Source organism: Salmo trutta, chromosome 15 (genome assembly GCF_901001165.1).
Source record: "Salmo trutta chromosome 15, fSalTru1.1, whole genome shotgun sequence".
NCBI classification, from domain to species: Eukaryota; Metazoa; Chordata; class Actinopteri; order Salmoniformes; family Salmonidae; genus Salmo; species Salmo trutta.
The window spans coordinates 13,869,097-13,884,803 of NC_042971.1; the positions used below are offsets into that span (position 1 = coordinate 13,869,097).

Here is a 15,707-nt window from a genome sequence, read left to right on the forward strand (position 1 = left end):
AGCTTGTAGTGTCATATCCAAGTGTCATACCTTAAGCCATTTTGCCACAACTTTAGAAGTATGCTTTGGGTCATTGTCCATTTGGAAGACCCATTTGCGACTAAGCTTTAACTTCCTGACTGATGTCTTCAGATGTTGCTTCAATATATCCACATGATTTTCCCTCCTCGTGATGTCATCTATTTTGTGAAGTGCCCCAGTCCCTCCTGCAGCAAAGCACCCCCACAACATGATGCTGCCACCCCCGTGCTTCACGGTTGGGATGGTGTTCTTCGGCTTGAAAGCCTTCCCCTTTTTCCTCCAAACATAACGATGGTCATTATGGCCAAACAGATCTATTGTTGTTTCATCAGACTAGAGGACATTTCTCCAAAAAGTACGATCTTTGTCCCCATGTGCAGTTGCAAACCGTAGTCTGGCTTTTTTTATGGCGGTTTTGGAGCAGTGACTTATTCCTTGCTGAGCGGCCTTTCAGGTTATGTCGATATAGGACTCATTTTACTGTGGATATAGAAACTTTTGTACCTGTTTCCTCCAGGATCTTCACAAGGTCCTTTGCTGTTGTTCTGGGATTGATTTGCACTTTTCTTACCAAAGTACGTTCATCTCTAGGAGACAGAACGCGTATCCTTCCTGAGCAGTATGAGGGCTGCGTGGTCCCATGGTGTTTATACTTGTGTACTATTGTTTGTACAGATGAATGTGGTACCTTCAGGCATTTGGAAACTGCTCCCAAGGATGAAACAGACTTGTGGAGGTCTACAATTTTTTTCTGAGGTCTTGGCTGTTTTCTTTTGATTTTCCCATGATGTCAAGCAAAGAGGCACTGAGTTTGAAGGTAGGCCTTGAAATACATCCACAGGTACACCTCCAATTGACTCAAATAATGTCAATTAGCCTAACAGAAGCTTCTAAAACCATGACATAATTTTCAGGAATTTCCCAAGCTGTTTAAAGGCACAGTCAACTTAGTGTATGTAAACTTCTGACCCACTGGAATTGTGATACAGTAAATTATAAGTGAAATAATCTGTCTGTAAACAATTGTTGGAAAAATGACTTGTGTCATGCACAAAGTAGATGTCCTAACCGACTTGCCAAAACTATAGTTTGTTAACAAGACATTTGTGGAATGGTTGAAAAACTAGTTTTAATGACTCCAACCTAAGTGTATGTAAACTTAATTTGTTTTTCAACAGGACAATGACCCAACACACCTCCAGGGTGTGTAAGGTCTATTTGACCAAGAAGGAGAGTGAAGCAGTGCTGCATCAGATGACCTGGCCTCCACAATCACCCAACCTCAACCCAATTGAGATGGCTTGGGATGAGTTGGACTGTAGAGTGAAGGAAAAGCAGCCAACAAGTGCTCAGCATATGTGGGAACTCCTTCAAGACTATTGGAAAAGCCTTCCATGTAAAGCTGGTTGAGAGAATGCCAAAAGTGTGCAACACTGTCATCAAGGCAAAGGGTGGCTACTTTGAAGAACCTAAAATATAACATATATTTTAATTTCTTTAACACTTTTTTGGTTACTACATGATTCCATATGTGTTATTTCATAGTTTTCATGTCTTCACTATTATTCTACAATGTAATTTTTTTTTTTTACAAATTAAGGAAAACCCTTGAATGAGTAAGTGTGTCCAAACCTCTGACTGGTACTGTATGTAATTAGGCAGTGCTGTTGTCCCTCAACAGACAAAGGAAAGTAACAAAAAATAAGCTGTGTGTCCTGTCTGTATTTGGGGGTAAAGTGAGAGAGAACAAAGGGGGGGTGGAATGGTGGTGTGGAGGGGTGCCTGGGAACTTCCAAGGATGGACCTGTCCGGATGGCTCTCCTCTCCCTGTCCCCGCCACACAAAGGCGGCTGGATGAGCTGGCACAGGTCCAGTGGCGGAGCCCCCGCCGACCCAGGTGTAGGATTACGAGGCGCCATTCAGCCCAGGAAGTGTCCCATGTCGCACTGTCCCCTGGCCCATCAAAGGGCCTGCTATGTGCTCTCCATCTGCCCAGGCCAGGCAGGGGCCCATGGGCAGGCCCGTCAAGAGAGGGCCATTACCTGCTGCCATTAGCTCGTTCCCAAGCTCCTGTTCTGTTCTGTTCTGTCCACCTGAGCTGCACCAGAAAGGAAGGAAATGAATGACAAACAGAAACACTCTTGGAAAGACGTGCCGGCAGACTGTGTTACACCAGGATTTGGTTTAAACAAGGACCTTTTAGGATCCTTTGTTATTCAAGACAAATTTTCAACAATGGTTGGAGTGGACAAACTCCTCTCAGTTGGAAACGCTGGTTTCCAATGGCGTATTCTAAAAGCCAAAGCAGAGAGAGTGAGAGAGATATTGAGAGAGATATATAGAGAGAGAGACAGAAAGAGGGCAAGAAGGAGTTCTGAGCATTCAACCTGAGCTCCCTGAGTGTCAGTTTCCAACCAGATTTGGCCTGTAAAAATAAAAGTATCAATTTTTAAAAGATTCATTTTCACTGCTGACAATCTTATTACTTTCATGTTCAGACAGTTACACTCAGGAGCTATGACTCCAAGAGTATGCTAAACAGATGTGAAAAGGCACTACTGGCACATAATTTCTCTGTTAAACCAGTTTGATAAGCAACCTGTTTTCTGCTGGGCGGGAGGATTTCCTTTCCTTGCTGCTTTGTCTGTCTTCTCCATATGAAGGCTGTGAGGCCTCGTCTGTCTCGACTGACCCTAAATCACACACTCACATTCTGAAAACATCCTAAGAGCCATCTCAACTTGATTGCCACAATGTTATCTGTGCATTTCTAGACCAGGGTAAATGAACAGTTTAATTAGTTGTGACTAAGGAGTGGAGAGCATTGACTTACAACAAAACACAAGTAAGGACATGTTCATCTCACTTCAGTTCCTGGTGCATGGGGTTCATTCACTAAGTCAGCCTGCTTCTCATTTAATAATATGTCATTAAACACAGATATAAAAAAGATTCATCAAAACAAACCTGAGATGACAATAGAGAGGTACAAAACATAACATCACATCTAATCTATTTTCCATGAAAAACGGAAGTTACGAGTTCACCTTTATACATACACATCAAAGCACATGACTGGATTGACATCACCAAAGCAAGATTTCATTGAGAAATCAAGCCTCAGGTCACTGGGTCATAGAGCCACTGTCCACAAAGGAGGACAAATGGTCACCGGCTGACTGCACTCCTCTGAATAGCCGATCCCCAACCCTCACCACCCGTAATGACACAGTGTCACTGCGGGTGGTGTGGGGGCGGTAGGGGCGGCAAGGAACAAAGTGTGAGCCCCCTCGGATAGGGTAGAGGCCACATTTAGCCTGGGTCGGGTCGGATGGGTGGCAGGGAAGTCTGACAGGGAAGAAGGGGGCTAGATGAGGGAGTGACACTTTAAGCAGGGCTAGGCTGCATGTTGTTTCAGGTGGCCAAACTCACAGGCCCCCAGCTGGCTGCAGGATGCGGCCCTGGAGGCAGTATTGGCAGCTCATTAGCTCAGATCAAAGGGGACACTTCACCCTGAGTAAACCAGCTCCCACACACTGCCCTTTACCTTGCTCACCAACAGCCCATCTGATTGATATGCAGGCAATGGGGTTTCAATGAACAACATAAGAGTGACAGGGGAAGGAGTTGAGACTGATGGGGATGGTGACAGTCATCTCACCAACCCCATGATGATACAGAACAGAACACATTTGAACAAAATAACTCTGAGTCAGTCAACCCATTCCTCATCTTATATTTCCTCCTCTACAACTCTCTATTACCATTTAAAACACATGATGCATTTGTATTTAGCATGAATCAGCTACAGATTAAGAGAGAGCAGCCTGTCACATCCGAGGGTGGAGCACCTCGCCCCCTCACCCTCCTCAAACCTGCTGCCTCACAGGAAGTGGGCTAGCTGCTGATGTTGAAGTGTACTCTTCCCAGATGGAGCTTTTTTTTTTTAGCTGTTAGCCTGTTAACAGAAGCACTCAGGGGATGGGTAGTGCTGATGCTCTGTACACGAGCCAGGCCTGCGCTGCTGAATCAGGTCTTAAATATAGCATAGCCCCTGGTGACTCTATGATGCTGTTACTGCTGTGGGGCTTAATGAAGGTCAGCACGTCTCATGTCTCCGTGACTGACTGACTGACTGCTGAGGTACACACTAAACTGTCACTTCCTCTCCTCTGACTGCCTGCCTCCCACCCACACCCCGGCCAAGCTCTAGCCCCTCCCCCCTCCCCCACTTCCCTTCCTCTGTGAGGCAGAGGGTACTATATTCACACCTACTGTACCAAGGCTAACATGAAAGCTCCAAATGCTTAACGTGATGACAACGGAGATGAGTCACTCGATGGACAAGTGAGCTCAGAGACCCTTTGCCTTGATATAGTCATCCAGCAGGATTGAAGTGAATGAGGTTTTGAGAAGGATGTCTTATTTGAGGTCACTCTTGATAAGTGTGTTTGCTAAATGACTAAAATGGAACTGTGAAAGTACTTTTCTATTCTCTGAATTCTTTATTAGTGAGGTGTCGCAAGGGACCAAGTGGATGTACATCATGATAAGCGTAAGCATTGAAACTGCTGACAGCAAGCCCATGACTACACACACCCCCACACACATTTGACTAAGAGTTTACATAACGTCTAACAAACGTTAATAACTCAGCTTTTCAAAATGTCTTAAAGGTAAGTGCAGAATACCATCATGCTTTTCCTGACGAATAAATCAAACTAAATCCTCATTGCATTAAGCAGGCATTAGTGTGAATCCCAGGCGGCTGGTGGGACCTTAATTGGGGAGGACGGTTCATAGTAATGGCTGGAACAGAGTTGATGGAATGGTATCAAACAAATCAAACAATTTGTTTCCAAGTGCTTAATACCATCCCATTCCAGGTATTATTATTACCAGCCTGTGCTGTGAATGTACAGTAGGACAGCCATGCTGCCCTGATTGGGGCGCCCATTTTACACAGCCTGATGACAGTTTGATATGATGTATAATTCCAGCCATGTAATTACTTCCTGGTCTGGGCTGCTAGGCTGGGCCAGCCCATTGTTGGACTTGAATCTATCCAGTGCCACAAGATGCGAAGTGGAGAGCACCACTTTGGGCTGAGCCACACAGGGAGGATAAATATAAACCACACACACACAAACACACACAACGCACAGACACAGGCCAACAGGCTTTACCAGACAACCACAGGCGAGTACAGCCCTCCCACAAACCAAGCTGTCTGTAGCAGTGAAAACAGTCTAGATGTGCATGCCATACAGTGTGAGCATCCACCATGTCCATGAAGGCCCCGATGTAGGGCAGCCCATATGTAGCTCATAGGTCTCTATTCCTCTCCAAGTGGGATGTACCGCTATGAATCATGAGCCTGACTGGAGAATGAAGTGTGAGACGTCCCTCTTTCAGGGTTAAGGTTAGGGTCAGGGTTGTTTTGTGTTGTGGATGAGGGGGTACTGGGGTGGGGTCTCAGGGGGCGTGGATGATATGTGCACGGAGCAATGCGTGAAATGCCCAGAATGTGAGCGGCGCGAAGGGTGCTGCACCACGTCCCCAGCAGCAGTTCACGCTTCAGCGTTGGTTGGTCTTCCGGGTCCTGGTCACCTTCCACCAGGGTCTCAGCTTTCCCCTCTGTCACTGCAGGGGGATAAGGGATACTGCCTCCAGTCTTCCCACATCGCCCCCAGCTCACCAAAGGCCCACATCTCCAACATACGTTGTCCATATCAGCCCCTCTTCCTGTGGGTTACGTCCATGACCACAGAGGCCCTACAAAATATCTGTAGGTGGCCAAAAATCTGTACATTTCTGTAGGTGGCCAAAGCTGTGTTCATTTAGTATGGATTTTCTATCATATATTGTTATTTGAACTTGTGTATAATGGATCTGAATAGATTGAACAAACAAAAGTTATAGTTCTACATAGAGGAGAGGACAGTTTGTCAGCTGTGTGTTCGAGCTATAAAACTAATAAACATACCTTGCTTATTACATGATTATTACAGTCCATTGCTGAGTGTTATGAAATAAGACAGTGTTTACAGGTCCAATGAATTGAGCTTTGGTCAAAACTCATATTTACACAAGAACATTCTCCTTATATTACCTATGCTCATATCTAGATAGAAATAACGATTACATTTTGAGCAATTTCTAGGGAATATAGTGCTACTGTTTCTAAAAATGTGTATAGATCACAATGCAGTTCAAGAGTCATTCAATGCTCTCTGATTAAAGATATTGAAGTAATCACAATCAATCAATCTCAATTCTACCAAAAGGTGCTATATTCGGCTTTCGTTTCAAAATGGGAAGGCTCATCATATTATTATTCATTGAATTCAGATTGAGAAGAAATGCATATTGGCCAAAGTAATCAATCTTACATGAGACACTTACAATTATGATAGCGACACACAGACAGGAAGGCAGGACACATGCTCTTGTGTGTACAAACACACACACGTACTCCACACACACACACATACAAAAATATACACACATACTCCTCCCCTTCCTACTTCCCACAGACCTTTCTCTACTCCAAAGCACACAAACACACCTTCTGAAAACCCTGTTTCTGCAAATTCAGGAAGTCAATATTTGAGGAGTTAAAATTACCCGCCTCCATGTTTGAGATATGCCTTACTGCAAGGAACGTACTGCGGAATGCATGATCCCTCTCATGTTGTCATTGGGTCAGCACTGGAACGCCCAATCATTGCTTATTCATTAAAATCGTTTATTCTGTACAACAAGAATGGAGGTACCAAGAGGATGTGGGAGTGACCATAAAGATGATCACACTGACAAAGACATCTGCAATTCAACAGGCGCCCATGCATGCAAGCTACACAGCTGCAAAGATAGAGAGGTAACACTATGTTTGGATAGTTCATCTGTAGACGCTCTACAGACTACCTAGTCTATCAGTAATATTTCAACTAACTATCTACTGACCCTAACCTTAACCCTTATCCTAACCCTAAATGTAACCCTAGTCCTAACCTTAAACCTAACCCTAACTTTAGCAAGCAGTTGCTTATCAACAGATAGTTGGTTGATAGTGTGACCATCTACAGATGGAAAATCTAAACTATTCAAATCTGGACCATTCAAAGTGAGACTGAGACTGAGAAAGAGAAAGAGAAAGAGAGAGAGAGGGAGAGAGAGAGAGAGAGAGAGAGAGAAAGCTCAGTGGGTGCCACCAGGCAGGAAGAGAATTCCATAGCCATGTGTGATAGTGACCACTGCTACCCAAAAACACAATTGGAGCTGTGAAAGACCATCATTTCCCAAGTGGCATCCTAGTTCCAATGTGTGGTCATTAGCACTGAATAGAAATGATTACAGACTGGGCAGGAGATGTATCTATGTGTATTCACACTTTTCTAGTTTACCTTTATTTAACTAGGCAAGTCAGTTAAGAACAAATTCTTATTTACAATGACGGCCTACCCAGGCCAAACCCTAACCCCGGATTACACCGGGTCAATTGTGCTCTGCCCTAACCGCTGCTCTATAACAGAAGCTTTTATTCACATAAACTGATATAAAATAGCGTATCTCACAAAATTTTGAATCTAAGTGATTGCCCAATTGCTGCATGGTCTCAGATGAATTAATACATTCAAACCATTGCCTACTTATTTTCCCTTGAGCAAGCACTCCCAAACAATTACAATTTGGCAGTTAAAATAATGGTTAGGTTGGTTAGGTTGTCATGGAAATCTGTGCTAATGTAGTGGACTATTAACCTTTGACAGAGCATTACAGGCACAAGCTGGAAGCTGCTATCCGTGGGGGAAGGGCAGACAGTGGGATGTTAAAAAGGAAATTCACACTAATTTCCTTATTGTGGTTTCGGTCCTTATCAACAACATCCTGTTCTTTTGTGAATCCTGCCTGCCCTCATGCTGTTTGCGTTTCACAGTTTGGCGTCATAAACTGGCCTTTTACTGCGCAAGGACTCGACTCAAACTGCAACTGCACTAAATGGAGAAAGCAAAATGACCTTATTCGTAAATGTAAATAAATATAAACACAAGAGCTAGGCTAAGCAACAGCAATCTAAAAATGTCGTTGTTCTGCCCTTTGAATTGTGATCAACAATGTAGCCTACATGTAGGCCTACTAAAGTGATTGATATAATATAGTAGTAGTATAGTAGCCGATTTGCCCCAATCTAGGTTGGGCAAACATATTAATTTAGAGGTTTTACATTTGGGGCCAAGCTTTGATCTAACAAAGCTCTCCTGCATAGAATTTTATTCGCAGTTTACGCAGCTCTCCATGGGCTAATGCTTGTGTGTTTTCTGGAGAACATATTTAGATACATTAGTGTGGAATGTGGATGCATTTTCTATAGCCTACTCTATAATAACGACAAAATAAACGTAACCTTCTTTACACTACAATAGTGTGCCACATAATGACAAATCCCACTGGGCACAGACGTCAGTTAAATGTCTAGTTTTTATTGATATTTGGATGAGTTGTCAACTAACATGAATTCAACCAAAAATGACACCCAGTCATTGGATTTATGGTAAAAGGTCGGTGAAAAAATACAAAAATCCCTTACGTGTATGTTTTTTTTTTGCAAATCAATCCGTTTTCCACGTTGATTCAACTTCATCATATTGAATTTCTTGGTTGAAAATACATAAAATATTTATTTTCCTAATGTTATTTCCCATTACACAATTCAAAATGGTCACAATGGCCCTAACATGAGGTTAAATATTCGTAAATTAGCATTCCCTTTCAGGTCGAAGGCCCATTGGGAAACATGAATGAGTGAATGCATGGTGTGAGACTCATAGCTGCCTCATTCATTTAATTCTCTATGACATTGCCCTTGTGACGAAAAGCTCCCAATTCTTCCATTCATGAAATCTTGGTATTACGCTTGCGCAATGAAATTCGGAGTCCTCCCATTCATAAAAATGTAACCCCTGCATTTGAGCCCTGAGTCGTTCTGCCCTCCCATTCACAAAAAAATCGGTCAATGCATCTGCGCAGTTTGTTCTTTACCCTCCCATTCATAAAAACCCATTTCCCCATGTAGTTGCAACATCGTATCAAAAAGCCAGTGTCCTGACCGCAGTACGCATCGAGTGGATAGTGTTTAATAATTTTTCGCCTTGGCCTTTTTTCTTTACTTGGGAGTAATATCTTTGGAATATACATGCAGTCGTCAAGCTCAACAGAGAAATGCGCTGCTAGTCTGGAAAAGTAAGTTATTCTCTCGGATTTATGACGTTTTCGACATAGGCTAGGCGGGTTTGGGTATCCCATCACGTTTTGGTTGAACAAATTAGAATACTGTTGTGTTTACTTCAGTTTTGTGGTTTATGTGGGTGCGCTGAAAAAAAAGCTTGCTCTTTTGCAACAAGCTGTTCCCGTATTTACACGTTGTCAATATTTAACCATGGATCCTACAAGGTTGTGGGCGAGAGATGAATAATAATACGAATAATCGTTCATTATGATAGGCTAGGTTGTAAGCCGTTTATACACATCTGAGAAATGGTGTTGTGTTTAAAAACAAACCGTCTAAGGTATAACTAACGGACTGCTCACCATTCGCATTATTGAGGATCTTTGCGTGACGCTTCTCTGCAGCGTTTGAGCTGGCACATCATATGCATATGTCAGGTGGTTTTGTCATCTATTCCTTTAAATAACTCAACGTTTTAAAAGAAACCGTTTGTCCAATAAAATGAAGCAGTGTTTTGGTCTAAACGGCCACCCTCCTTTTATAAATCAATAGCGACTTGCGCGTAAAAAAAAAAAAAACAGCCTATGTTCTGTATGCGATGTGGCTATTATTGTGAATGAACGTTACTTGTCGAATGATGCTATCATCGTGTCTCGATTAATATTTAACCCGATTTTACATGTATTTAATATTTCTAGCGACTGTGGTGCCGCGTCGCCTCCGATTACAATCACTCAATTCACCCGCATTGAGGGGAGGGGGACACTTGTACCTTCTGTGGATTCACTAGGGTCCTACATTTGATCAGGAGCATTTGTCCCCCTGCCAGCAATGTCGCAACAGGTTTGTTCAGTTGTTCAGGTTTGTTCTTCATAAGCTGGTTTTTGCAGATCTGAGAGACACAGCCGTCACAATTAGGCTATATTCAGGTTCTGTGACTATTTCTCTGGCAAATGATCTGACAATCACATAATTATTTCAATGAAATAATCTATTGAGAGATGTATTGGTCAACACTATATGAAATATTATAAAGTTGATAGAATTCCCCTATACATGTTATTTTCTCTACATAGCCTACTCCATCATTCTTGACATGTAGGCTATAGGTCGATTTTCAAACAACTCTTTTATTACCTAATGCATTTCTACTTCCTTATGTCTAACAACCTGTAACCTACCACACTACATTGTAGTGGCTACTATAGAGTAACTGCTGAGTAGCAACTGTTTTTGTCCTGTAGATCTATTGGGAAGTTAAATAGTTGTAGTTATTGTCTAGTCTACTTACTCATTCTAGTTGTCTAGTTTCTGCATACTGGCTCGTAGTCATATGGAACCGTAGTCTGCATGCACCAAAAGAGATCCTCTCCAAACACCAGTGTCTGCCTTTTGTGAAGATCAGATGGGTACATTTGTTATTTGTTTTTACTACCATGAATAATTGTTCGTTTTTTTTTAACTACACACATTGTCTAGCCCTGTGAAACAGCCAAGGCCTACTTCATGCAATCAGTACATTACGAATAACTTACAACCTTTTAAGGCAAAATGAACACAGATCAAATGCAATAAAATCAACATTGCACATGGATTTATGTCTTCTCACCAATCATCTTTAAAAAAGAAGAAGCAATATCTATTGAATCTATGACTGGTCCTTTGGTGAATGTATTTATATCACTTAAAGTCATGTGTTAGTCTCAATCTGGTCTATGGGGCCCCTCTTGGTCTTAATCTAATTTGGTCTAGGTTGTAATTATTTTTGCACACAAGTCTTCCAATTAATGTTGGCCTTGTCGGTTTTTTTTTCTCATGAGAAAGTGTGGAATGTGAATTGAGTAAATTACATATTAATGTTGATTGTATTGCATTCGGAAACAATGTATAATTCAAATTTATTTGAAATAGCGTGCTTGTGAATATTAGTTGTAAACCGATACAGGACATTCTCTGAATGTTAGTTGTAAACCGATACAGGACGTTCTCTGAATGTAACTTTCATCAGTACCATCTACTGCTATGAGTCATTGTTGAGAATATAGATTTTATGCTGACTCATATTTTGCACAACCACCGACTGAGAGCCTCGTGTTAGATACGGGTTTGTGTAAGTAGGGTAGCCATTCCAGGAGGCTGACTGTCATCTCTATGTTTCTGCAGGACTGCTAGATGTTGAACTCTCTGTTTGCTGTATGAGGGACACAACTGCACAGATGGAGTCAAGGGTTCCCCACCACATCCCTGGAGTGTCTTCCTTCATTATATCCCAGCCGTTGCTGGACAGTAGTGTCCCCTATGGAAGGCTACAGCACCCGCTCACCATCTTCCCCATCGACCAGATGAAGTCCTCTCACATGGAGAACGACTATATTGACAGTCCGGCTGTGGTCTCCCAGCAACCCCCCAGCCAGAAGGTTGCCAAAAGGGGGCCCCACGAGCCACTGCTAGGGGCCCCCAAGCTGGCACGCTGCAACCCCAACGATGCCACCACACACCCCTGGATCTCCTTCAGCGGGCGGCCCAGCTCCATCAGCAGTAGCAGCAGCACCTCGTCAGACCAGAGGCTGCTGGACCACGCAGCTCCTACCCCTGTGGTGGACCACAGGTCCACAGTAGTCACCACCAGGACCCCCTGTTGCGAGCCCAAGGTGCTCACTTCCAAGCCTCTGGACCTAAAGGCTGCTGCCCAGGGGGCCATGGTGGTGGACAAGAAGCACATGCTGCTGTGTGAGATATGTGGTAAGTGCCGCTGCACAGAGTGCACCCTGCCCCGGACCCTGCCTTCCTGCTGGGTGTGCAACCAGGAGTGCCTGTGCTCGGTGCAGAGCCTGGTGGACTCGGCCACCTGCATGTGCCTGGTCAAGGGCATTTTCTACCACTGCACCGAGGATGAGGACGATGAGGGCTCTTGCGCCGACCGTCCATGCTCCTGCCAACAGTCTAACTGCTGCGCACGCTGGTCCTTCATGACGGCCATGTCCCTGGTGCTGCCCTGTATGATGTGCTACCTGCCCGCCATGGGCTGTGTCAAACTGTCACAGAAGTGCTACGATAAAACCAGCCGCCCGGGCTGCCGCTGCAAGAACTCCCAGCAGGCCTGTAAGAGTATGGATGCCAAGGCTGGAGGCCAGGAGAAACAGTCGTCATGATACTAACTGGCTGTTGCCTTATCAATACCCTTTGGATAGACCAATCCCCCCACCTGCTGGAGGACTTCCCAAAAACGATGGTACTTACAGAAGGGTTCACACCTGTCCTTCTCAGTTCTAGTGATGTTATGCCACACAAGTTAAAATAGGTCTGTCTGCTAGATCTGTTGGCCTAGACAACTGCTTGCCTCAGAACCCATCCTTATAAGTGTAACAGACTGGTGGATTTTGTTTTATAAAATGGCTGAAGGCACAAGTCATACTCCCTCTACACGGCTCTGAATTTAAAGCTTCATGATAGCTAGCTACTCCATGACAAATTGGACACCAGTTGTTTTCCCCCTAACATAAAGATATATGTTTGAGAAAATAAGCCTCTTCCAAAGCAGTTTCCCTCTATTTTTTGCAAACTGTTGGTTTTCCTTTTTGGTAGTTTAGGATACTTCAAGTGAAACTACCACCTACTCTCCCCTATATATGAACATTCTTTAGATTTCAGTCCCACACAAGCTTTCCTGTTGCTAGCTTGATGTTGAGCTTTTTAGGTCAAGGTGACAAAGTGAGAGGTAGTCATGTGGCTTTGGAGCAATAGTCTGTTTTTTATATTCTTGTTTGTGTGCTCGTACGATATGTAAGGTCATACCACAAGTGAGTGAAAAACTGTGTTTAGGATTGCCTGACTTGATCACTTTCTATTTCCTTGAGGGGAAACGTAATATCGATTTTAACCTAGCTTTTACCAATCACTTCAGAAAAATTGCATGTCATGCGCTGCATGATGTAACTTAGTGCTTAACCCCAGTGCTAGATGTGGATGTGTTGTCGAAAAACCTCCTCAGGGATTGTTCCTCATCAGTAGAATTTGGTCTAGCACGTCAAAACTGCTTGAAAGCCCAGTTGACTTCACTTTGCACAAGAGGCGAAGAACCGTTTAAAAAGGGCAAAGGGGCAATGGTGAATTATTTAGGAAGATTGAGAGGAAATGGGTGGAAAATAGCGTTTTCAGGAAGAGGGAGAAGGTAGAGTGAAGTTGTAGCGTATCTAGCCAGCCTTAGTTAAATCCAATCTGCCACTTGCACAACCTTTTTAGATGAAGCAAACCTCTTATGATGGACTAAAGCACAGTATTAAGTATAAAGGCTTAATGTATTTTGCATTACTCTGTGAACTACTTTGAGTCCACATTGTATACCCCACTACTCAAAAAAAAGTAGAGTTTGTCTTATGTTAGAAATATTCTTTATCTTTATTTTCTCAATCTATTTTTGTGTCTTGCATGGAGTTACAATGACTTTGCCAAAAGGAGTTTAGTATAGCTTGTTTAGCTGTCTAAGGGATCATATGTGTTATGCACTTGCCAAATGGTCGGAAGGCAATTGTTCTTAAAGGTACGGTGCCCTTTTTGCAGTTTGCTTCAGTTTGGCATATTTCTGTCATGTTGGTTCTAAGGTCCCCTAATAACATTAGGACCTGTCACCTTCTGATGTTTGTACTTGTCTTGTTGCACAACGCAGAAAACATACAGGAAAAAACACTGTTCTTAGTCTTGAATGTATAAGGCAATATTACTTTCAAATGTTTGCAATTCAATCCAAGGAAAGGTGCCAAAATTGGGAATGATTTTGTGGCTGGCAAAGCCAGGGAAAAATTGCAAATGTGTTGACAATATGTTATAGAAATAGACCTATGCAGGTGACATGCTGTTGTAAATAGTTTCAAGACACGTGTTCTTTAGAAGAGTTTTAAATGTCCTTGAAAAATTGCATGGTACATTATAACTACAATTCAGTACAAAATATATAGAGATATGTAGATATATATTTTGGGGGTGAAGTTGAGGGGAAGAGGGTGGGGGGGAAGACATATTTCTATCATAAGCACTTGACTTAGAAAAGTGTGCCCTGCAATAAAAATACCTCTGTTTATGCTATTCACGCCTAATTAGCAGGAGAGAGGCGAAGCTAATTCCCAGTCCCTCAGTGCCCCTGAAACTGTGGACCCATTGAATCCACTGAAGGAATACAATTTCGGCCTATCCGGATCAACCCATTTAGTCCTTTTTGTGCTCAGTGTCGCAACTTTTTTTCCCTTCCCAAGTTGTCCGACAAATACCCTTGGCTTGATTGATAAATACAGCTGCTGTGCATAAATTGTCAAAACCACCGGTAGGGAAAGAGAACTCTCTCAAGCTACATTCCATTCCATCTTGTTTAATAGTGGTTGTCTTTTGCTTTTCTGCTTTTTTTTAAATGTCTGTCTCTCACTGTGGCTAGGGTAAAATCCTTAGCTCCAAACTGCATTAGCTTTATGTTTATGCCATGTGTTTGCTGGCCTGTTAAGGTATTGAATGATGACCAACCATGACAACTCAATGATTAAACTTTTTTTCCCTGTTAGAATGCTGTGACTTAAACTCCATTTTGTGGTACACTGTGGCCACTAGAATTTTCTTCAACTCAATCAAAAGAACCTTTTAAACTGCTGGCTTCTGCTATTCAATTTCTTTGCCTTTGCCATGTCAATGTTGATTGAAAAAGAGCTTTTGTTTTGTTAAAATATAACAAAAAGAAAAATTCTCACATATAACATTTTCCCTTTATAGATATATTTATTTTGAAGTTCTATTTTATATAGTATTTATTTAGATGCCAACTTTTGTTCGAAGAAAGCTTATGTCGAAACGGAATGTACATTGACATTGGAAATATATATTGTTAAATATAAACAAGTTGTGGTGTCTGTTTTTGTCTCTTGTTACTGATATTTATCTACTTGAATCATACACAAACTGAACTCTTAGACAGACGGGAACCATATCAGTCCCTACTCTGGCCTTCTGCCATGTCTTTTCAAGATGCGCATGGTTGGAGGAAGATGGTTATGTTTTAACGCTACAAAGGAGTTCAGTTTCCATAGTTAGACTTAGTTTGTCATTTTGTTGATTTTGGAGCTGGGGAGTTATGGTTGGAAGTTACGGAATAAAAACGTGGGTCGGAAAAAGGCTGTTTCCTGCTCATTCTCAGAGGACCAAATTAAAACTGTTAATAATTTTCAATCAAAACATTTAGTGGTAGTCACTGTTTCATTTGAATGTTTCCACTTTCTGAATTTCCTTCCTCTTAGTTTAAATGGTATTATTCTCGTATAAAAGAGCGGTAAGCCACACTCCAATTCAAGCCAGAATAAGCAGCTTGACCCTACATTTTTCTGCAAGAAAAGATTACATTTTACGACTAATAATTCAGATATTTCCTCAGTCAGACAGAAACATGCCCTGGTCAAATTTCCAATCAAAGTCAAAGATA

General features: G+C 42.4%; 1 protein-coding gene across 1 annotated transcript; it reads left to right on the forward strand.

Annotated features, from left to right (window-relative positions):
* The first annotated feature begins 8,997 nt into the window (after positions 1-8,997).
* LOC115148519 (protein sprouty homolog 4-like) lies at positions 8,998-15,130 on the forward strand. Its single transcript, XM_029690469.1, has 2 exons — positions 8,998-9,264; positions 11,414-15,130. Exon 2 carries the CDS (start codon positions 11,446-11,448, stop codon positions 12,400-12,402), a length of 957 nt encoding a protein of 318 aa, XP_029546329.1. The 5' UTR covers positions 8,998-9,264; positions 11,414-11,445; the 3' UTR covers positions 12,403-15,130.
* The last annotated feature ends 577 nt before the right edge of the window (positions 15,131-15,707 follow it).